The sequence below is a fragment of the Strix uralensis genome, chromosome 1, assembly GCF_047716275.1.
Source record: "Strix uralensis isolate ZFMK-TIS-50842 chromosome 1, bStrUra1, whole genome shotgun sequence".
Classification (NCBI taxonomy): domain Eukaryota; kingdom Metazoa; phylum Chordata; class Aves; order Strigiformes; family Strigidae; genus Strix; species Strix uralensis.
In genome coordinates, this window is record NC_133972.1 from 22,207,620 (window position 1) to 22,232,988 (window position 25,369).

At 36.3% G+C, this 25,369-nt stretch overlaps 1 protein-coding gene across 6 annotated transcripts in view; it reads left to right on the forward strand.

The window, feature by feature from the left end:
* Window positions 1–25,369, forward strand: part of ULK4 (unc-51 like kinase 4) — a 253,132-nt gene that overhangs the window by 56,388 nt on the left and 171,375 nt on the right. For all 6 annotated transcript variants that reach the window (XM_074891573.1, XM_074891583.1, XM_074891535.1 and 3 more), the window contains 4 exons: window positions 2,925–3,086; window positions 8,872–9,054; window positions 14,820–14,947; window positions 23,238–23,371. In XM_074891573.1, the coding sequence (XP_074747674.1) occupies window positions 2,925–3,086; window positions 8,872–9,054; window positions 14,820–14,947; window positions 23,238–23,371 (607 nt within the window). The remainder of the gene's footprint in view (window positions 1–2,924; window positions 3,087–8,871; window positions 9,055–14,819; window positions 14,948–23,237; window positions 23,372–25,369) is intronic.

Here is a 25,369-nt window from a genome sequence, read left to right on the forward strand (position 1 = left end):
TACATCTGCAAGTGTTCAACATGACTGAAAATTAGGAGCTTTATCTTTAAGTGCATTTTATAAAACTAGTTGAAATCTAAACCCAGTTGAAGTAGAGTACGTGCTTCTTTTTGATACAGTTTATTCATATATTTAGATTTGATGCAGTTCATGACATGGACAGAGCTTAACTGTTATAGAATCATAAAATGGTTTGGGTTGGAAGGGACCTTAAAGATCATCTAGTTCCAACCCCCTGCCATGGGCAGGGACACCTTCCACTAGACCAGGTTGCTCAAAGCCCCGTCCAACCTGGCCTTGAACACTGCCAGGGAGGGGGCAGCCATAGCTGCCCTGGGCAACCTGTGCCGGTGTCTCACCACCCTCATGGTAAAGAATTTCCTCCTTATGTCTAATCTAAATCTACCCTCTTTCAGTTTAAAACTGTTACCCCTCGTCCTGTCACTACACTCCCTGATAAAGAGTCCCTCCCTATGAAATTGCTTTGCTTGTATCTTGAAGATCCATCTCTGTTCTCTAACATAGCTTATGTCCTGGTAACATGACAAGATGACTCCTTTAGATAAGAGGCCAAATACTGGTTTAGGTCAGATCTTCCCTTCCAAAGAGCTAATTAAGCAGAAAATGGTACAAGTTTTCTTGCTTAGACAGTGCTCAGGAATAGATCCCAGAGGAGCTGAGATGGAGAATCTTAGGTGGCAGCAAATAGAATTACTCTGACAGCCTCACTGAGTTTTTGGAGTGCTATGACAATACATGAACCTTTTTGTAACCAAAGTAACAGGACTGTCTGGCACAGGGCATAACTCGTCTGTGGCTGAAAGGAAATGAAGCTCATCTTGCAGGACCAAATTTTGTGAAGAGGTGTAATTGCATCTGGAAATTTGTTAACATTTTAATAACTATTATCCTCTGTATAATGATTTATTAATGGGATTGTAGTGCATTTATTAAGTGTTTCTGCCTGCTTAAAGTTGCAGTGGAGTCCCAGTTGGCATTCCTAGCAATCACTTTACATGTAAGAGAGATTTAACTTTACTATTAACTTTTCAATTATGGGTTTGATTTTAAATACATATAGTCAGTTTGATAAATCCATGTATTTTTACCTTAACTGTAGCAAAAAAAAAAAGACTGACATTCAGAAGTATAATTCACAGAAAAAGATTAAAAATTAATATTATTTATTAAAAGTTTTGATAAACATGTATGCTTATTTGTGTATTTAGAACTTTAATAGATCAAAATGATACAGTATATTGCAGTAAAAAGTGTAAAAACAGAGGAGCCTAAATCTTCTTTGGTTTCATTGCTGTAAATCAGAAGGAAGACCACAGAGATCAGTAGAGTTTTATAAAAGAGTGTAACTGGTTTAGACAGGAATTGGCTTTGGTATTTCTGTCAAGTATTTTGAGTAGAGCTGCAGTTCTTTGGCAGAACAGGAAGGATTAGCATGAAAATGATGAATACAGCTTTTTTTTTTAAAATAGCATTATACTTGAGTTTCCGAATATTTCTACATCAGTGTCTATATTTTAGAATATCTAAGTCAGTAGAAGGAAGAGTGAATATTGAATATATTTTTAATGAAGTATAAGTTCTCCCCTTCTGGCAGGCTTTTGTACTGCTTTCTGAAAGGTTTCATTATCATTGCTCACAGTTGTTGGTGGTTCCGATTGTGAAGATAAATGTCAGAAATCCAAAGGTTAGTAGGATAATGTGGACATTAGTTTAAGTAAGAAATCAATTAGATATTATGATGAATTATTTGTGAAGCCAGGCTATGAGGTAGACGACAAATTAAATTGGTTGTCCTTCTTATATTAAAATTCACTCTTGCTGAACTCAAGAATGCCATTTAAGACATTGTTGAAAGACTTCACTTATTCATAGTTAAAGATTGAGATAAGGTAAGGCAATGCACAGCCAAAAAACCACCAGCAATGAATCGTCCATTTCTGTTAAGGCAGAGACTCTGCTTTTTAAGTGAAAGCAGAGTAAAAAAAAAAAAGATACTAAAGAAAGGAGTAAGGGGGGAGTAAAGAGAAAGTAGAGACTCTGCTTTTAAGTGATCTGTATTAAGTTAAGCTTCCATTGGAGTCAGTAACAGTTTTCTTGAGAAAGAATTGCTGCTATGTGAAGTTCGTGATGTGCTGATGGCTCATGATTATTCTGATGTGATGTTTTTTATTCCATGGAGACATTGTAGTATGAATAGTATTATGTAGATATTAAAGCTACATGTACAGTGGCTTTCCACAAATGATTTTGCATATAAAACTATTTGATTAAGAATATGAAGGATTCAAAATCATTTACGGAAATTTAGGAGTTGATGTAGTAAATGGGACCCAATGGTTTATCTTAAACATTGGTCAGGATTGTCTGTTTCAGAAGAGGAAGAGAAGGAAGTTATGGAATAACTTGACTTGCAAGAAGGCTTTTTCTTTATCCCAGGGCTCTTCTGGATAAAGAGGGTTTAATGTAAATAATTTTATTTTTCCTAATGTTAACTGTGTGTCATAATCTTGCTATTCGGAGCCTGTTGTAGTGATGAGTGTTGATACACAGACAAAGCACTGATCATGGAACACCTCTAATATAACAAAACCTTTTCATTTTTTAGTGACTACATTTAATTTAAAGTGGTCATTTGGAGCTGAAAGTTTTTGTATTAAATTATACTTGCATTAAGTTGTCTTTGCAGTAAAAGAGAAAGTGGGGGGAAGTGGATCTGTAAACATAATTTTGTCACAAGGTGAGGTTTCCTATGAAATTACTTTGGCGAGTATCAAATAAAATTAAGAAATCCCACTAGGATGATATACATGGAATAAAACATGGACATAGGAAGTAGTTTAAAAAGAAATCGGGAACATTAGAAACATTTGCAAATGAGTTTTCCTTTCCTGTCCTCCCTATAGGAAGACCGGGTGGTGAACCATTTGGCAGCAAAGATAATGGAAAATGTTTGCACTACTCGCTCTTGTCATGCACAAGGATTTATTACGGGAGAAATTGGACCGGTCTTGTGGTACCTTTTCACACATTCAACAGTAGATTCTTTGAAGATAACTGCTGTTTCGGTAAGGAATTTCCTTTTGTGATATAGAAATGTTTTGGGGTTTATTTTGAAAAACATTCTGAATTGAAACTGAAATGTTTTTGAGCATGTTTTCTGTATGTATGTATATTTCACATTACATTAAAATATATTTACAAATTTTCTGAAGTTGAAAAGTGCACATATTACAGTCCAGTGCTTATGAAAAGTACTTGTGATTCATAATTTTTTGAAACATATATTTTCTTATGCTGGTGATCATGAGTTATGTTTGAAAAGTGTAATATTTTAAAGAATCAATTAAATTCTTGCAAAATTGAAATTTCTTTTTTGTGTGATATTTTAAATAAAAAATGTTTATTCTTTTTATCTCAGACTTTCTTAGAAGACATATTTGAAATTGTCATGTTACTTTCTATAAAATTGTCAGGGATAGCCTTTGCCCTGAATTTGTAAGTTAATATAGGATGATAACAAGACAAACAGAGCTATGATATGCAAGCAATAGGTTTGGAACAAAAAGATTTATGAGGTAGAAAATACTTAGCAGGGCTGTGAGTGTAACCATATCTCTTAACAAAACAAAAGCCTTACCAATACAGGTAATATTTTAGAACTGAACAATAAGTTGACTCATTTTAAATGAAGTGTGATAACTGGATGCTCATTTCCTGAGTACAGCTCAGGCTCACTAATGAGATTACTCTTGGCTTCCGAGATGGAAATGGTAATGTTGCTGTAGCAGCAGTATGCACTTAGACACATCTAGCATTGAGATAATAAAACAGAGAGAATTAAAAATATATCTAAGGTGTAGCTGAAGAGATAAATGGTAGAATAAATTTATAATTTTTAAACATATATGTATTTATTAAACATTTACCTTGGTGTATATTTGTGTCAGAGTCTTGCCTGGGAAATAAAATTCTCAAATACTGGAAAAATGTGTAGACCTTTTAGACCACTAAATTTATTTAGTAAAATACATGTTACAGAAGCTTTTGTTCCGTGGCTCCTGAAATTCTTTGTAAAAACTTAGTCTTAGAACTTTTATGGATAGAGGATTTCAGTCTCTAAAAATGTAAAATATATGTGTAACCTTTACACAGAGCATTTATAGCTGAAGCCTGCTCGTGAATCTGGCTGGTAGGCTACATTTTCAGAAAGGCTCTTTTTGAGACTTTACTCGTTTGCTCTATGAATTTTATGCTTACATCATGACTGTATATATGGTAAAAGACTGGAGATTAGAGTTACGATTTCCTTTACTTATTGAGTATTTCAATGGTCCTGCTCAATCCTGTCTCCTACCACTACTTTTGCCCTAAGGGATGTTTTGTGTCTTGTGCTTTAAGTTCTTGTCAGTTATTAGACTGCACAGTTGTTACTTGCTTGCTTCTAGATCATAGCTGTCTTTCAACTTGTCCTGAAGTTTTCCTCCTGTTTCTCTGCTATCCATTTGAAGAATCTTGCTTTGGCATTTACCATTCCCTTGACTCCTACACCAGACTTCCAGAGCTGCTCTGTTTGTAGGGGCCATTTACATGGTTACACCTGTGTTGTGTGCCACAGTCAGCAGCATATCCCAGAGGAAGTCTGTCTGAACTACATTCAGACACTGGACAAAGAAAGATCACCGGAGGAAATGTCAGTGGGCTTTCTTTTAGCCCCTCTTGAAAAGTCAGGTTCTTCTTGGACGATATAGCATACTTGAGTTAGGCAAGAGCTTTTTTCCTCTGCTCAGTAAGATACAGAAGTTATGCTTCTGATTCTCAAGAATACAGTTGTCATCAGTGCAGCCTCACTACAGCTTTTTGTAGCAGTGAGCTCAGAGGTTAGTATCGTAAGTGGCATGTGGTTTTCACACTTTGCCCTTAGATGAGGTTTCCAGGGACTGTGAGAAGAGAGGGTTGTTTGTCCCTGTCTGTTCTCAGCCTCTTTTGAGATCCCAGATCATTCGATCCTCCCAAAGCTGTAAGGTTGAGGTGAACCACTGAGAAATCTTTTATTTGTCATAATATTTATGCTATGAGTAGCTAGCCTCTCTTAAGCACTCCTAGAGTTTTCTTTTTTCCATAACATCTGATGAGAAGAAAATCTTCATGCATCTTATCTAGAAGGTAGGAGAAAATGTTTAAGAGGAAGCTAAAACCTGAAGAGCTTATTGTAGCCTAGTTTACCCTTTTTTTTTTTTTTTTCTTGTTTTACTTACTAGTCAATGAGGCTTTCTTAATTGCTCAGTTCAGTTGAACAGTGCTGCATTTGTGTGGTCTCTTCCAAGTAAGGAGATTGAAAGTATCATAGATTTTGAGTTCCTCACATTCACTCTTCTACATCCTTGGTCCGACTGCTTTGTTTCTTGTTTTTCTGGTCTGGAAATTATTTGTGGAAATTATTGCTATCTGCGTAGCCAGTTCCATCTCTTTCTTCCAGACAGATCATTTCACACAAGTGTGCTTGAGTCTGAATGTGTTTGTGGGTTTTCCCCTCCACTGTTTTCAGGATTGTGGCCTTTATCAAAAGTCTGATGTTTAATAATTTTATACTGCATATGAAGTGAGTTGGACAAGGAAGCTTTTAAAGTAGGATACACTGCTTTGTAGTGAAACACTGAAGTGACAAGAGGTGTCAGTGCCTGATATAAATCATGGATATGTATTAATACTGCCGGGGTATTTGGGTATATAATCTTAACTTCAGAAAAAAAATGGCCAATCAATTTTGAAATCTAGCACAGGCAGATCTTTTACCAACAGAAGTTTATAGAGATTTCAGTGACATACTAATTTTTAAAGTAAAATACTAATGGATTCTCCAGCTATATTGTACTGTACAATTTCTAGGTTAATGAAATTGTTGCTATAGATATGTAGGCATTTTTATTCTGCATGACCACATGAATTGAGATCATCAGTGTCCTATTGTATTTTATTATGCAGTCATTCCTGCCCTGTTTGAATGTATCCTGAAGAATTTATTCTTGACTGACACTTATATTCACATGTAAAAATACATTTCTGTTAAACACCTGTATCATATCTTTACCTAGAGCTAACAGGCTGCCTGCAAAGTGTATCAACAGTAAGGCACTATAGAATTTTACTTATGATTATTTCAATCAATAATAAAAATATATCAAGAAGACACTCTGTCTTCAGTCTCTGGAGTCAAGAAATGACACTTTACTTTGTCCTGCCTGTCAGAGGTGGCAAATGGGAACTGTGTCTCAGTATTTTTGCTCACTTTGGAGTCCAACATGCCTCAGGTAAATATCACAGATTTTGCCTGTAGGAAGGCTATATCTTTTTATCATTTTGCTAGACTCAGAGAAGAAATAATTCTGTAAGATGTCAAAGTGACATTCTGACAAGCTCAGCAGCAGGAAGAATATTTTCTTTCCAGTATACTGAAAGTTTTAAAATTGTTTTAAGAAAAAATTTTAAATATCATTTCTAAGATATAGCTTTTTCTGCTGGAGGAGGAGTGACAAAACAAACCACGTAAAACTAATTTGAGATAGCTCAACACAATCTTTTGGTGGTTTGGTTGGTTTGTTTGTTTTCCTTAAATAATTGATGCTGAATAGTTTTATTCAGAGGCTTGGGTATTGCAGATACATTAATGCATTCATTCTCAAACTTGAGAGAATTGTGGAGTACATCCTGAAAGGGTGAATGTTATCCAGCTACGATATGGTGTGTAAGACCAGAAGGCAATAGATAGGGCATAGATGATCATAGAATGTCTCAGGTTGGAAGGGACCAGTAAGGATCATGATGTTAGGGTTGGAGCTGCAGGGAGAAAAGGTTCTCGTTAAGGCTGTGCAGAGAGCAAGGACAAGCCAGTTCCGGGTGAGGCTCTGCCAATGTCTTACTCCCACTGTGTTCATCTCCTCTTCCAAGACCGCTGCTGAGAAATTATGGTGTGAGCTCTACTCTTGCTCTTCTCATCATTGGTTCCCAATTCCTGCTCCACCAGCTTTTGACCTATCTCCATCAGTTCTCTACAGATACTGGATCTACTGAAGTGATTTAGGATACTTTGTCTTCAGTCCCCCATTAAACTCTATCTTCTGCTTTTCTGCTGAAGTTTTGTTTTCACTCATTACAGCAGAGTGCTCTGAGACATACAAGCTGATGGGAGTTTAAAGCTTCTCCCCTTGGCTGTTGGTGGGCTGGAGCTTTCCTGCTGTCTCCAAAGCTGCAGTATGATCCTAGAAGACAGCTATGTCTTTCCTACTGGATTTGTCTGGAGATCATCTGATGTCCTGTGGCTATGGTCACCCTTGTTTGATGAGGTCAGTAGCAGAGAGCTAAGGCATTGGCAAGTCTTCATATACCACATTAGCACACCAAGTTAGCTCTGAGTTGCTTTGACACACTCTGTCCCTAGGTCCCAGCAGTTCATTGGTAATATGACCCTCGAGGATATGTTTAGTGAATGCACATATCTTCTGCTCACTTATTTTGAGAATTTAGACTAGAGGTGTCAAGGGCTGGATTGCATCCTTGGGGAAATAGAGCATGTACTAGGAAACTGAGATTGAGTGCCTGTGTTTTAAAAGAGGGAGGAAAAAAAAAAAAGAAGAAAAATAGAAAGCTGCAATTGATATGGTTCCTGGACCAGAAAGGACAAGGAAGAACAGGAGCAGAGTAAATGAACAGTGTCAGTAAAATGCCTGTTTAAAAACTTCTTTTTTTTAGTGTGTTTTGAGTAATGTTTCAAAGGACACTGGTGAACTTGGCAGTTTCTGAAGTTCTTACATGGAAACCTTTTCTCTGATGATAGTATTCTGTGGGTGAAATTGACTATAGTTTCTCTTAAATGAGACCTCGCTGTTGAATGCACACCAAATAAGCAGCAATTTCTAAATATAGCTTGTCTGAAGAGAGCAAAGAAGTGGTAATATTGCCTTATTTTCATAAAAGAAAGTCTCCTTCAAAGTTTTTCCTTAAAACCAGTTCAGATTTTCACGTGAATCAAATAATCGACATCATCTGTTTTCCTATCTTAACACTACATTCAGGCCAAAGAAAATGAAATTTTAAATGTCTGAAGAGTCTTATTTTCTTTATCTGGAGAGAACAAAACTAGTTACAGTATCTTGAAGGTTGCATTTCCAGAGGTATCAAAAAGAAAAGCTGTGTTGACTTGGAGATGAGTCCACCCTGGAGGTCATTTGGTAATGTTTGTTATGAAATAGCTAAGTTAGTATACACTGAACAGTTTTGTGATCACTTCACTAGAGCACAGTCACTATCTGCAAATCAAGCATTTGGAGAATAGTTTGCATGTTTACTATACTAAACACTGTTCCTTAACAAGTATCTAGATCTAAAGATAGATAGTGAATTACATATCAGATTATGGTCCATGAGCAGAGAAAGAGAAGAAAGATGCCCGCCTTTATGGGTGACCAGAATTTCTGTGGTGTGTATCATCTCTGTATTTTCTGCTGCCTGTGCTCCTTCCTAGTATGGTGTTATCTGATGCTACCTACGCTGATAAGACTCAAGCATGGACTGTGTCACTCCACCATTATTGTTCTCTAGAGGGAAAGAGTGATGTGACTGTTGGTGTACCAAATATTTCAGTTTCAGCTTTATGGAGGGTATAGCAATATATTTAGAAGAATTCCAGGTCTCTAAAAGGAAGTAGCCGTTTCCCATAATACTTGTCATATGAATGAAACTGTATGAATTCTCTATATTCCTAAATTATTGGAAAAGTCACCACCTGTTTTTATTCTCCATTATTTTTCTTGGGATAATAATCCCGTTAAATAATATTTTTTTTCATTTCTGTAGGCTTTATGCAGAATTACTCGTTACGCACCTAATGCTTTCCAGAATGTCATTGAAAAAGTGGGATTAACAGCTGTACTAAATTCCTTAGCAAATGGAATATGCAAAATTCAGCAGTACATGCTCACCATGTTTTCAGCGATGTTGTCATGTGGGATCCATCTACAGAGGCTGATTCAAGAAAAGGTTTGATTTCAGATTAATATTGTTCACTGGCATGGAATTTCACTCATGGAAAGTTAAAGTTGTCTCTGGTAGTGTTTTTGTGTTTTCAAAATGCTTAAGTCAGTGACGCATATCTGAATATCGGAAATGAGGAATGTGTTTATTTTGTATTTTTATTTGCTCAAAAACTAAATAATGAAGTGTATAGTTTTCCTTTCTCTCTCACAGATCTTCAAGAGATGGTACTAATGGGTATATAAATTGCTACTGCAGCTAGAATTCAATCAATTCAGAAAACTCTAGCCTGACCATAACTGATAGCAGCCCTAAGGAAAAACAATAAGGAATGCATGAGGACAGCTATTTGACATGGCTCTCTTAGACATTTAAAAGAGAAAATAATGAGTTTCCCGATTGAATCTAAAGCTGTACTTTACGCTCTCCTTAAAGGACCTTAGGCCAATTTGTAAGTGAAATGTCTTGCAGAAATTAGCATTTTAATAACTTAGGGTTTTCTTTTTAGTGTCACTGAATAAAACTACTGGTTCTGATTTATGTCTAATATAAGTTTTAGAAGCAATGATTAAAAGCTTTCTATTTTGATCACCAAATTATTCCATGTTTAGAGAAATAGTGTTTACTTTTTTGGCAGTAAGTCTGCACAATTCATAAACAAAAGCAATCCCCCTCTGCTTGGAAAGGATAAAAGTCACAAAGAAAATAGGAACTCTAGCTTGCATTTTCGTCAGATACTCTGTTGTAATGTATGCTGTAACCTGACAGTCATCTTGACTATAACAATCTATTAGGCTTTAGTTGAAAGAGATTAATTTTGTTTCTCTATGCATGGTTTTAACAGCAGTGTTTAAATTAAAAAATAGTCTACTATTTTCCACCCATCTCTTCTCGCAGCCTGAAATCACTTGTTCTCTTCCTAAAAGTTATTTCTGTGCCTTGTCAGAATTGCCAGTGTGTTTTTAGAAATGCGTCTCAGCTGGCCTTAAGCTTTCCACAGATTCCACTACACCAACACTAACAGGTGGCAAATTGTCCCACAATGTCGCAGTTTCTGATTGTGCACATTACTGTGAGTTGGTGGTATAGTCAAAGTATGTTCAAAAAATATTCACCTCAACATTCAGTGAAAGAATGCAATGTGTGACAAGCATATGGCTACAGCATGATGTCTTCCGTGAAGAATTGCTTGTTTGTATAGCACTTACATTGCTAAAAGGACTCCCTTTCTAATATTGCAGTTCTTGTGAACTATTTTAATCAAATATTTGACATTATAAAAATAATCAAATCTGAAATTCCTCACCTAGTTATAGGAACATAGAAAGTATTTTGTTGGCATGCAGTACAGTAATGGCTGGAACTTTGTGGTTTTGAAGTTGCTGCTTAATCATTAATGAACTGTCATAGGTGTTTTGTGAGCAAATGTTGCAATTTTTCAGATTAGAAAATTGAAATATAGACTAATATAGACATTCTTTTAACAATATATATCAAACTACTGATAGAAGTGGAAATAGTACCCAAAGCTGTCACTGAAAAAACATTGCACTTTAAAAATTGGTAAAGAGGGTCTAGTTCTACTGCATGTGCCTGCATTTGTTAACTGTATCTGCCTTATGGCTCAGATAAATCTGTATCTCATAGAATGTCTGTTTTGCTCAAATTAGATTGTAGGGTTTTGGAAGCAGAAACTAGATTTCTATTTCTCCTGAATAGGATCTAAAAATATAATCCTGCTCCTGAATTGAACTGCCAGGTACTCTCACATGACATGGAGCAGTAATATTTTATTGCTGAAAACTGAATTTAATAATCCATGTATTTTTCAATATTCTGTGAGCATGACACACAAGTCCACCTTATTGAGAGAAGCGAAAAGAAAAAAGTGGGTACTGTTGGTCTACAAAGTATTTTGCCTTCTGTAGAATTCTTGTATGCTATCGCTTAAGAGGCGGAAGGACCTCAGTGTTATACAGAAGGTAGTAACAAGGTTATGATTTAATACAGCTGCAAACCAACATATTAGAAGATGCTTAAAAGATCTAAATCCAAGATGGAGATCATTTAGCTTTGTATATCTTATCTGGAAACTCCTTTAGCTTACAAGACTTAAGGCTCCCCTTGTTTTCTACTCCCTTCAAGAACAGCGATAAAAAGAATTACAAAATAAAAGCCAGAAGACAAAGGAGAAATGCAGTTCTGTGGTCGTCTACACTAGTATAAGTCTTCAGAGAACTACAATAGCTAAAAGGGACTGGGTTTTGTCCCCTTCTGATACAGAGCCTTTCTATTTTGGTTTTTTGTCTTGGAAACAAAAAAGCTGAAACGATGTTTTTAAAATAAAGTGTGGAAAAAGAACTCAAAATCAAAAATCTTTGACACACTGTAGCAGTAGATAAAAAAACCCATTGCAAATTACTTTCATCTAGCTGTCTGTATTCACCTTTGAATGAGTGAAAACGAGTGACATAACATTTTGAATGCAGTTAGGTTCTTCCAGAGGTCTATGGGGTGGGCTGGTTTTTATTGTTTTTTTTTTCTCAAGTACTAATAAGTAAAATTATTCAGATAGTTACAGCAATATGTTGTCACGACTGCATTATTTCTTTGTGTCCCTGCACCTTTGGCCATAGTCTCTTTTTATCTTGGTTGTATCCAATTATGGCACTGAAAAAAAGCATTATAAATGTGTTATAAATGTTGTCCTCATATTTCAGTTACTTTTTTCAGTTCGTTGTCTTTTACCAGAATGTGGATAAGTAGCTACTTCTGATGTTGATGGTTTTGTCAATATCAGTATGAATTAATAAAAAGATATAAATGCGTTTACAAAATTTTTGTAACTCTTGTAATATGGAGGCATTTGCAATGCGTAGAAAGGGAATTTGAAAATACACGATACAACAAAAGATTGCTATTGCAACTTCAGTTCTTGTATAGTGAAGGTGGTCTAACTGTTTTCCCCTTGTGTAGCCAATTCGAAAACATCATTGCTTTTTGTAATTTGTTTTAAACTTGCTTTGCAGTATTACTAAGAGTATCTGATATAAAATCACGATCTTGTTGCAGTTGACAGTGTGTTCACTTGCAATGAAAAGAGTGTCCTTACCCTGCAGAGTCTCCATGGGTACATCAAACAGTTGCAGGGAAGGACAGAACAATATAACAGTGAAACAATTAATAATTGATGTATTAGATGGTATTTCAGCAATTTTTGGCTTTTCTGATATAGTGAGTTCTGCAGGTCAGCAAAGATTGCTTCAGATTTTCTTTGGATAAACTGTTGCTGTTTTGCAGTCCTCAGACCAGCCAGAAAAGCAAATTCCAAAATGTCACATTTATTTCTTAAGCCAGATTATTAGACCGTTCCCAGATAAATCTGATGTAACTGATTTTAATTGGCAACGTTGTCTTAACCTGTGTCAACCCCCACATGTAGCATTGAAATATTCTTGCTCTCCAGAGCATGAGGACTAAAAATAGTCAGATGTACTTTGGCTTGTAGTTGCATGTGTCTTTCTCATGGTGTCCCTGTGCTTGGTCTGTCAAGTCCATTTATGTTAGCAGGCAGTGTTGCATTATATTTACTCTTTCACTAAGTCTGAGGCTTTACAGGGTTTCTTAATGTAAAAACTTTTTTTGGTTGTTTGGAGTAATCTCATAAAAAAACAAACAACAAAAATACCACAAAATGCCACTTTATTAAAATTTCAACCTTTGCTTTTAGTAGATTGTAATTTAAGAATTTTACTGCTGCAGGTTCATACTGGAGGAGCTACAAGTCATGCTCCACGAGCTGTTGAACACAGTTTATGCTTATTAACCACAAGATTGAGGAACTCTTCTGTATATAAAGTAAATTACAGAAATACAACGAAACAGTTCTAGAATAATTAATAACGGTTTATTTTTCTGGGATTTCTATAGTTACTGTCTATGCTGACTGCTTTTGAAGACAGTGTTAAAACAGTATCAGAGTAAAATCTGATGGTTGTTGGTCCATTCTTACATTCCTTTTTCCAGTCTCTCTAAAGAGGTATACTTAATTGTTGCAAAGGCTGTCTCTAATGAATTACATTCAGGGTTGATTTTCAGGTTTATGGCAGTGAAGTTGCCTTTCATTTATTCTGTCAGCAAAAGAGGGAATTTGAGTAATACTTGGTATGTTAAATGTGTGTCACACAGCAGATTTTAAACTTTGCACGCAACATGCAGGCATACACTACACACCTCTATTCTGTAGTGTCACTCGCTTGAGAATCCAGCTCAAATGTTTGAAGGTAGTTTCTGTTGGTGAGGCCATTTGTGCTCAGTCTAATTTTTGGTTAGAGCCAATGGACTTGGTTTGTAAATTCTGGCTCCGGTTTTAATTCTGTGATTTTTTTGTTTGTTTTTTGGGAGAGAGAGAGATTTGAAGTAGGGTTTGTGTTTTCAGAACGAGGCATTCTGATAGCCCAGTTTCGTAGAAGAGTACAGATGAGTACCAGGTATTTTTATTCCTCAGAGGCAGAGGATACTCCATATGTATTTCTGCCTTTTTTTTTTTTTTAAATTTTTTTATTTTTCTCCTTTGGTTCTTCAGGAGATACAACACATTGTTGGACAGAGCATAAAAGATCCTCATCTTATGCTTTTAATACCTCATAATACCTTAATACTCATAATACCTAATTCTGTTACTCATAATGTGAGAGCTCTTTTTTCCTTCTACTGATTCTCAGCTTTATTCCCTTGGAAGCTGAGGCAGTACACATGAATGTCACATCTTTCCATGTGTCAGGCCACATTCCAGAAACTAGAGAAAAAAATCCTTTCAGTATACAGGGCAAAATAAAGAGAGAGAGGGAGGAAAAAGAAGCAAGCTGTGATTTCAGAATCCAGTCAGCTAACCATTTTTAAACTTCTGAAGGGAAACACTTTGTGTTTATTCTTTATTTCTCACTATCCTTGTTAAGATTTAAAAAATATTCTTTCATTTGGATTTACAGGAAGGAAGGAGTTAGCAAGGATCTTAGCATCTTATAAATTGACTTTATCATAGGAATGGAGAATGGTCAGTGGATTAGGAAAGTCATGGCCCTTACTGCTTGCAGTTTATCCTTCTTCTTTCTTTCCAAGTCCTAATTTGGGTTCTTCCCAAGGTGTTGAAAAGGTGTTCTTCACTTTATGAACCCAAAATAAAATTAAATAAGAACAATCAGAGAAAGTAGAAACAGTTTTGCCATCTATTTTGGAGCATCTGTTGTACAGTTCAGGGTTGTAGACATGATTGTGTCCAACAAAGGTGTTGTTTTTATTCTTCCTGCATATATGGGAATTAATAGATAGACATTTATTCATATTTGTGCTGAATTATTTATGTATTCTGAAAATCCTTTAGTCTTCTTTTAAAATAAATATATTAAAATATTTTACATTTATCCTTAAGGTAAGACATTTTAAGGTGCGACATTTGGTCCTATCATACTTTGCAGTTCATTTTGTACCTTTTGGACATAGTACATCGGGTAGTGTTTTCTTGTTGCAGCTCTTGAGAAGATGTACAAAGCAGCTTTACACTGGGCCAGACAGAATTTATTTAGTAGTGTGTTATGGATTTTGTTGTTTTGGTTTTGGTGGGTTTGGATTTTTTTTTTGCTATGAGTGGCATGAAAAGTACCTTACTAATGCAGAATGCACATGAAAATGAGCAAATTTTAAATGTATACAGTGCAAATAACCTTTTTCCATAAAATAATATTAAAGTATTTGTGTTTATTTCCACCAAGGATTTTGTGACTACAATTACACGTTTACTTGAAAGTCCTTCAACTTTTATTCGAGCGAAATCCTTTCTGGTCCTGCTACAAGTTTTAATTAACAACAGGAGGATGTTGCTACTCAGTTGTCAAGCAAGGTAAAGTGATAATGGAAGATAATTAGAGATGTAACGCTTATTTTCAAAGTCGTACCTGAAATATATTAAAATGTGTGGTGATTTTGAGCCAATGTTTTTGAAGTGAACAATCTTCTGTGTAATATGAATCCTTTTGTTCATAAGAATATAAAAAAAATGGTGTTCTCTTTTGTCTGGGGTTATCAGTAGATGATTACTCATAAGGGGAAACCACTGTCTTACAGGGAGAGTCTGTCTTTTACAGTAACTTGTAGTCCCAGTGAGCATTATAAAGGAGCAGATTTTGCTCTGGGTAGGGCAAAACAAATACTGCAACAGTGAGTTGTTGCTATTGGTGGGAAAGCAAAATAAAAAGGTCTGTCACGTACCTTCCTCATCTTGGGCTGTGGTCCACAGTCTTTTCAATATATAGGAACATTCAGGGTAAAATAATATTTCTTGGCTATATGTGTTGTTGGAATGATTTATATCCCTCCATGGCAGGAACTAGATAATCTTTAAGGTCCCTTCCAACCCCAACCATTCTATGGTTCTATGATATAATCACTGAATTCCTGTGACTTTTACATGAAATGTTTTATTTGTTTCTGTGTTTTAAAATACTTTGCAAGAAATGATTGCTCTCAAATTATATTTGATTCACAGTGGAATAGTGAATTTTTGTGTCTTCTGATGGCACAAAAACATTCCTGTATTAGACAAGAGGAAATTACTCTGTTAGAATGTCAATTATCACCATGTTTCAGGGGTGATTGAAGTCAAATGGAAGAAATTTTATTTGGGATTTATGTCTTCCACTGTTCATTATGAAGAACAGCAAAATGTAGTGTAAACCCAGTTTTTATGGTATTGGAATAAAGCAGGTCTGGAACTGAAAGTAAAAAAGGATGAGGCTTGTGGGTATATGTAAATCTAACTACATTTACAGCAAATATAACTTTATATCTTATATTGATGTTTGAGAAGAATTAAGACCTAGGCATTGGAGCTAAAGGATTGGAGGTAGAAGGTGAGTTATACCATGAAGCCATTGTGAGAGGACATCTTGTGGGGTGCTGTCATTATATACCCCTCCACTCACATACGAATCTGTAGATATCCCAGTTTTTCTAGATCATAGAGAATAAGTACTGAAGCCAAGTTTCTTTTTCATGTGTATCTCTTTATACTTCCAGAAATGTTTTATCAGGTGATATGTTCTGGTTAGTGTAAAATGTCTTTAATGATTTGTGACTTTTTGAGTGGTTGCATTTTTAATGAGTGCTGCTATTCATATGCTTGTTATAGCACAGAGAACCGAGCTGTGTGGTTGGAGAAATGTCTGATAGAAGTCCTGTACTGACAGTTACTATTTGTTTATTTATGCCTAAGGTATTATGTGAAGGAGAAGAACTTTAATAATTCTTATCAACGGTTTGATCTCTTTTTTTATAATGCTTTCCAACGAGCAACCTTTCTGATGAGAATGTGTTGTGAATTTGGGATGTTATTTTGTATTGTGAATTTTGGCTTTATCATGCTGTTTTATTTTGATGCTCCAGACAGAGCTGATTAGGGACCAATACATAATATAACACATTAGGTGAAACAGTAGGCAAACCTTATAGCAGCTTTATTGAATTGATAAAATATTTTTCTTAATTTTTTATGTTTTCTACATAATTGTTCTTCAGTGAACAGTATATCTCTTGTCAGGATAGATCATCTAGACTAAAACCTTTCTCTTACATCCAGAAAGTAAGATGGCTGTCGTCAGATGAGAGAGGAGAAATAACCCATTATATGTGGAAACAACTACTTTCATAATATCTTGAACTCTGGAAGATTTTTATTAAGCCCGGCAGAGATAATGGTTATTTTTTGTCTTATACTGTTGAACTCCTGTTGGAGTATTTTAGTTAAATGTCTCCAATTCTGTGACAGAAAAGTCACTTCAAAATTAAGACTCATAAATTCAAAATTGCTAGTACAGTAAGCAGTAATCAGTTGGATAACTATTGAAAATGCTTGATATACTCAAATTCTCGTTATGAAGGTCTTTGATTTGAGAAATATAAAGAGTATGTAGTAAAATGTGCATAATTTCTACTTACTGGTTTGTCTTGAGAGGTTGCAGCTAATGCCTGTAACAGGATTTATGTTGCTTTAGATTATAAAATCTGTTTATGATAAAGATAATCAATATAAGGCATTTTTTCAGTGTGCATCAGTTAAAGGATATGACGCAGATGATAAAACAGTCAGTAATAACTGTTTCATGGCAACACTGCATATATCTCTACAGCTTCAAGTTAAATGTTCAGTTTGGCATTGGAAAAGGCTTTTAGTTTAGTAATCAAAATTATATATGCTTTTGCAGAAATTTTTGTGAATTTCTTTTTTTTAAAAACCAAGTTCTCTCGATCTGTTGTAGTGTATTTTTAAATTATAAAATCAGTTGTGGTGGGAATGTGTAATTCAAGAGCTTGACAGTGGGTGTCACTGAGGAAATTGCACTAGGACTTTCCGAAGTACTATGAGATTTCAAGATCTGCAGATGAAAACCATTTATATATAATATCAAATGTAATTTTGAAGTGAATTTTTTCTTACACAACATTGATACAATTCACCTGTTATTCTTTTTTCTACCTGTCTCATGTAGTCCATTACATACCTTTTGTTCTTCCACATGTGATACATCTAGAGAAGATATGAGACCTTTTAGGCTCAAATAGCATTTGTTTGTTTATAATATGCAAATTAATTTCTTTTGCTAATCACCCTGAGTTTTCTAGTCTCCTTGTTCTCTCTGTGATTTGCAAAGGCAGACTACCTGTTAATGAGGGGAGGGATACAACCTGAAGTTTTGTTGAGACACATAATTTCATCCTTTTCTGATCTAGTAGTAATTTCTGATTAGTCTCACTGAATTGTTCTTTCTGGATCTAAATGGTTTCAGAGACTTTCCTAATTGGATAGAGACTGCCCTGAAGATTGAACTTCCTCCCTAAAGAATTTATTTAAACCTCTTTTTCTACTTTCTGCAGAGATGGACACTTGTGGAAAGATAGGGTAGTATTACTGCCAGACCTATGCAGTCTGCAAAAGCCTAACTATGCACAAAAGCATAACTTCTGAGCAAAATCTTTCTCTTGTTATCTGTCCCCACCTCCCATATCTTTTAAATTTTCAGATCTTGTATATGCCCTCAAAGAAAAAACTTTATCTGGAGACCTATCACAAACTGACATCTAGAATAGCCTTTTGGCCTTACATGTTTAAGGTTGGCCTAGAAAAATGGTCAGAAAAAGAACAGAAAAGCTTGGTGCTCAGTCAGATGGGAAAACATGGAAATGGAAGGCAGAAGGGAACAATTACACAAGTCAGTGATTTCAAGAGGAAAAACCCAGACAGCTCGTATCAAACTTCAAAAAAAAAAAAAAAAGAACAACAAAAAATATAGAAGGGGAGAAGAAGGGATTAACCCTTCTTACTAGCATGATCTGCCATCCAGTGTTGCATCTCTGTAAAATAAACAATACATCTATGTTAAACATCCTTCAAAGATCATCATCCTTTTCTATTAGGAGAGGTTGACTGAAAACGTGTCCTTGAAATTGTTGGAATAAATGGACTATCTATGTCTTCAGAGAATGCAAGATATTTTTTAGTTTCTTGGAGGCCTGTCATTCTCTGTGAACTTAATGAACTGAAGGGAGAAGTAGGAGAAGTCTGCTAGTGAGTGAACTCCTGCTTTTAGGTTCAGTCATCTGGTGGCCGCATGCATTTTTTTTCCCCTGTTGAGATGTTGGTAAAGTTGTAGCTGAACTTTATTGATATATAAGCTGATTTTAAGGATGTTGAGGGTAAATGTCACTGATAGAAGGGAATTAAATTAATTTTAGAAAACAGTTTTTAAAGAGACTTTGAGAGGTTGCCTTTCTGATCCAGGTCAAGGTCTGTTATTCTTGAGAAATATTTTTTAATGATTGGTGGAAATTGATGGGTATTCCATGACCTCTTTTTGGCAGCTGTTCTAATTGTTAGGTGTTCTTAACATTCAAAAATTCTTGTTATTTTCGCATTGAAATTTCAATTCTACAGGTTAAGCACAGAAAACAATGCAGTTTTTTTCCTTTTACAGTGACTTCTGTATATTTGAAGACCATGTCTTACCAAGTCTCTGCTCAGTCTTCTGAATTTTGACTAAATTTTCTTTTTTTCATGTTGATCATCTTTACAAGTGAACAGCTGTTACTCTTTTTAAGTAGTAGACCTCATTCCCATTCCTGTTACTCAGGACTGCTAACTCTCTGAAATTCTCCCCTTTTTGCTCCACTCTTCACATCTTTTCTCAGAAAATTTGGGTTGTTCTACTTTATTGTGTAGAAGCTCACTGATTGCAATAACATGCAATACAGATACTTGAAGAAATTTTTAAAAAATAAAACCTGGCTTCATAGACGGTGCTTTGTTTCTCATCATATTTACAGTACCACTTACATATTTTTTCATGTGTTAAGTGCAAGACAAGTGTATGCATTATATGAACTGAATAAATGTATTTCCATAGGCCTAGTTTTTCCCATTAGACAGGACACAGATTCTTCAGGGAATAAAAGTAACTGATTAATTGTTCTACATATGACTGAGGAATTTGTTGAAAATAGAGATACTGATGCTTTCCTGCCTATATACGGATCTGTACAATTTTCTCGAGACAGACAATGTTTAGTTGAACAGTAGTATCAGGGAAAAAATAGTTGTGCATATTTTTAGAAAATCTTCATGTGAATGGCAATTTCAGAAGAATTCTGTCAGGAGCTCCTGGACAAACTCAGACACAACAAGGAAGCCTACAGAGAGGGGAAGCAAGGACAGGTAGCCAGGAAGAATATAGAGAAACTGTCTGAGCAGCCAGGGATCAGGTTAGGAAGGCCAAAGCCCTGATAGAATTAAATTTGGCCATGGACATCGAGGGCAAGAAGAAGCGCTTCTATAGGTACATCGGTGATAAAAGGAAGACTAGAGAAAATTTAGGCCCTCTCCAGAAGGAAAGAGGAAAACTGTTTACCTGGGATATGGAGAAGGCTGAGCTACTCAATGACTTTTGTGCTTCAGTCTTCACTGGCAAGTGCTCTAGCCACACTGCCCAAGACTCAGAAGGCAAAGGTGGGGACTGGGAGAATTAAGAACTGCCCACTGTAGGAGAAGATGAGGTTCAAGACCATCTAAGGATCTAAGGGAACTGGCGGATGAAGTGGTTATGCCACTGTCCATCATATTTGAGAAGTCATGGCAGTCCGGTGAAGTTCCTGCTGACTGGAAAAGGGGAAATGTAAACCCCATTTTTAAAAGGGAAAAGAGGAAGACCTGGGAAACTACAGGCCAGTCAGTCTCACCTCTGCGCCTGGTAAGATCATGGAGCGGATCCTCCTGGAAACTATGCTAGGGCACATGGAAAATGAGGAGGTAATTGGTGACCGCCAACATGGCTTCACTAAGGGCAAATCATGCCTGACAAATTTGGTGGCTTTCTATGCCAGGATTACAGTGTTGGTGGATAAGGGAAGAGCAACTGACGTCCTCTACGTGGACTTGTGTGAAGCATTTGACACTGTCCCACATGACATCCTTGTCTCAAAATTGGAGAGACATGGATTTGATAAATGGACCACTTCAGTGGATAAGGCCAAGTGCAAGGTCCTGCACATGGGTTGGGGCAATCCCAAGCACAAATACAGACTGGGCAATGAGAGGATTGAGAGCGGCCCTGCAGAGAAGGACTTGGGGGTGTTGGTAGATGAAAAACTGAACGTGAGCCAGCCCTGTGTGCTTGCAGCCAGGAAAACCAACAGTATCCTGGGCTGCATCAAGAGAAGTGTGGCCAGCAGGTCGAGGGAGGTGATTCTCCCCATCTACTCTGCTCTCATGAGACCCCACCTGCAGTACTGTGTCCAGCTCTGGGCCCCCCAACATAAGAAGGACATGGACCTGTTGGAGTGAGTCCAGAGGAGGCCCATGAAGATGATCAGGGGGCTGGAGCACCTCCCTTATGAGGACAGGCTGAGAGAGTTGGGGGTATTCAGCCTGGAGAAGAGAAGGCTCCAAGGAGACCTTATAGCGGCCTTCCAGTACTTAAAGGGGGCTACAGGAAAGACGGGGAGGGACTCTTTATCAGGGAGTGAAGTGATAGGATGAGGGGTAACAGTTTTAAACTGAAAGAGGATAGATTTAAATCTTTACTGTGAGGATGGTAAGACCCTGGAACATGTTGCCCAGAGAAATTGTGGCTGCCCCCTCCCTGGCAGTGTGCAAGGCCAGGTTGGACAGGACTTTGAGCGACCTGGTCTAGTGGAAGGTGTCTCTGCCCATGGCAGGGGGGTTGGAACTAGATGATCTTTAATGTCCCTTCCAACCCAAACCATTCTATGATTCTGTCATAATTTTGTGATGGGAAAGACAACACAAAAAACGAGAACTCATGAGTTTACATAACTTTTGTATCTTTCCTCTCTCAGAATAAATGAACATACTTTGTATGCTTCTCAACTGTGATTAAGTAATAGAACGTGCTTTTAAAAAATGAACCCCCTTCCCCCCCAGCAATAAAACCACTCATGTTGAAGTCTACTCAGCCTGCTTTAAGTAAATCTTAAACAGATCTAAACTTATTTCTATATAGAATCAGATGATTGTTAAATCACGGAAGTGTTTTCTTAAAGAAAAAAGTCCATACAAACTCTGATCTTTTGTCATGTCTTTGTTCAAAGTTAAACAATTTTTGGGTAAAAATTACTTGGTTGTCTGGAAAGGCTAGAGGACTTTATACCATTTTAATTTAAAGCATTAAATGTTTTATATTAAAGAAGCTTAAAGCCTTTTAAGGAAAATTCTATTTGAAGTGTAATGTCAGATTTTTAAGTTCTCTTCTACCAGACAGATCAAAACTCCTTGTATTTTAATACAATTTCCAGAGATTGCAAGAAAAATAAAAGATGTCCCTATAGTCTCTGGGAAGTGCAGCTGAATGTTGCATCTGGGCTATTGCAGAGGTGAAAGGTAGTTACTGAATGGGTCTTTTGATTTATCTCTCTCTTTGTCTCTGTATCACAGTTCAGGAAGGATAAGGTGACTTGTAGTATTCCATAGCAATGATGCATTGTTTGCAGACCTAATCCTGAAAAATGCATTCCTAAGTAGTTTTTACTTCATTGAGTAAATCACCTTTTTGATTGAAGTAAACACTTCCTAGGATTAAATCTTGTGTTTGTGAGTCCTGCAGTTTTGTTATGTACACTTGAGGCAGTTTAAATAAGTTATTTTCATACTTCCATAAAAGAACATTGATTATAAGAATGGTATTTTTTAAAAAAAAAGATAATACTGAAGTACATTCTTAAAATCCAGAGCATGGATTTCACTCACCAGTGACTGATGGGTCTTTGCACAGGACCCCCAGGGAGTTCGAATGTGAAACAAAGATGTCAATATTATGCCCCTAAAGGGAAGTCTGGCCCTTCTGTCTATTCAAATGAGCATTTTAAAATGTTGCCTGAAGCATTTTGTTACAGGTGTATTATTAAAGCAATCTCTTGTAAGTTAGCCAATGGCTAATAAATCAGTTACCACAGTTTACGATGAGAAATGTCATTCTGCAGAACAATATAGCTACACAGCACTTACAGTTAGAATGTAAGCATTGAGTTTGTCCTTTGAAATCTTGAACACCAGATTTCTAGAGAAAGGTGTAAAGCTAGTTTGGACTTTTATCTCTTTCTTGGCCATTCTAACTAGTGTTAACATTTTGATAGGCTGTAGTATGATTTATGTAGTATGACTTCTCTTGACTGAAAGATTGATCTCTTATTACATTGACTTAAATTATTCTTGCTTTTGGAATTCTTACATGTTGAAAATTAATGTCTAGTCTTTTGCTCATATTATGCATATTGGTCATATATTTCAAATTAAAGTGTATTTTAAAATTAGTCTTTCTGTCTAAGTCTGCAGAGGGATTCACTCCTTATATTAGCATCATATATTCACTTAAATAGGTAGAGTTGTACTTACAGTAGCTTAAGGGTTTCTTTCCTCTCGTTCCTTGACTCAGTCTTTTGTGTTATTTTAAAAATTGATTTATTTGAAAAGGAAAGTCTAAAATTTCAACAAAATTACAGAGCCAGAACTAATGTATCGTCGTGATTGTAACCACAGATAGTAGAAATGTCTGGTTCAGTAGTATTTTTGAGATAGTGTCATTTTTTTTTGTTATGAGAGGTAATGTTTTGCACTTGCTTAAATGTAGACTCGTGATGTATATTGAAAGAGACAGCAGAAAGACGACACCAGGAAAAGAGCAGCAAGGTGGCAGTGAATACTTGTCAAAATGCCTGGATCTTCTCATCTATCACATCGTGCGGGAGCTGCCAGGAATTCTAGGTAAATTCAGTTGGTTAACTGAACAAATCTTACCATTGCTTACTCCCTCAAGAAACAAGTATCTCCTTACATATAGAGGTGGAAAGACTGTGTTGTCCAATTATGTAAAGTTTGCACGATATCAGCTTCATGAAGTTTTTTAGTTATGTCATAATCAGATATTTTTTAATTGGAATGCATGATTTCCTGTATTAATGCTTTGTATTTGTTGAACAGTAAGTCCCATCAACTCAGTCAGGAATAAGGCTCAAACATACCAGAAATTTTATCAATGATGTTCTAAAGATATTCCAAACACAGAAAAACCTAAAAGCAAATTTGCCTTGTAAAGCTCAGAGCTAGCAGAGATGTGACAGAGCATACCTGTGAGTATGTGTTGATCACTTACACTGAAACTGATGTGTTGAGTATTTGCTTCCAGCAATTTTTCTGGAAAATTTTAGCCTAGATACTTCAGTTGTTCTAGATGTCTGAAACTGATTTGATCATGCATAAGAAAAGATGGAAAGATTTTCTCAGGGACAACATCAGTGCTACCTCAGCCCATCCCTTGTACTTAGGAATAAGGACTTGAAGTTTCAGAAAAGTAGCTTTTGTGCCAAGGATATGCATTTGGACAATTTTGTGAATATCTGCTCAAATTTCACTAGTATTTGAGCCTTTGGAATAATAAAAAACTACTTTGAACTTTGTGCTCTTCGTGTATGTTCAAAACAGAAATTTGCTTGGGTATAGCAGCTAAAGTCCTGCCATCATTAAATATGCTCAAAAGTTGCCATAGTGGGATATGAGGTACTGGGGAAGAGGGGACTTGCAGAAGGAACAGGGAAAGGCGTGCATGCAAATAGGACAAAAGCTGCAAACTGTAAGGTGCAATTTGGACTCACTGGGCAAACAGAGAAGAAACTGGAGAAGAAAGAAATTAATTCCAGAGTCTGGGGAGGCAGTCTGGAGAAGGTGATGAAGCAGGATGAGAATTTTGGCCATTTGTACAAGAGTAATAGATAAAATCTTGAAAAATTAAGGAGGATCTGTTGGTGAGATTTGAACATAGGATTGAATGAAAGAAATGTCACAAATTACTCTAGATGAGTAAGAATGGTGGGATTGTTCTTCCTGGAAAAAACTGTGCTATATGTTGTATGAGGAAAGATGAGGTTTTTATTTGAAGAAGTTAATTAGGAGTGAGTGAAGGAAGAAAGGAAGGAAGGGAAGGAAGGGAGTTAAGGAGGGAAGGGAAGGAGGAGGAAGGGAAGAGAGGAGGGTAGGAAGAAAAGGAAGGAAAGTGGGGGGAGGAGAAGGGAAGGAACTGAGTGGAGGGAAGGATGGAGGGGAGAAGGGATGGAGAAAGAGGAGGAGGGAAGGAGGCAAGAAGGAAGGAAGAAGAAAGTCTAAGATTGGTGCAGCCAGTCTGGATCATCATTAAAATTCTTATTAAAACTTCTGGTGGGTGAGATCTCCCACAAAATAAAGCTAAATAGGAAGACAAGGAAGGAAATGCTCTGAGTATTCAAGAAAAGAAAGGGAGCAAACCCAACCCTGACTGTGTATGCTTTGTCATTAAATGATAAAACATTTTTTTCATAAAATTATTTTCTGATGAGATGATGCCTGATTTGTTTTTCATCTTCTCTACATTTTCGCTAGAATATTGAAAATGAAATGGTAGCACTGCGAAGGTCAGTAGACCTAAATGTCATGCTGCTATTTTAAAAGAAACTTTACTTCCTATGACAATGCAAATTTTTGCCTTGCTTCAAATTCATGATCTCTTTTTTCAAACTAAATACCAGATTTGTATATTGGCTATACTTCAGGATTTGAACGTCTCAGACTATAAATGCTGGAGGCAAAAATTCACCTCCTACTGTCTGTATGTACTATATGCAATTAATATAGTAGGCCCTGATATTTCCTCAGAAGCTGAAAAGTACCATACATCAAATATATAGTTACTATCATTTAAATACATAATACATCAATTGCTTTAACATGTAC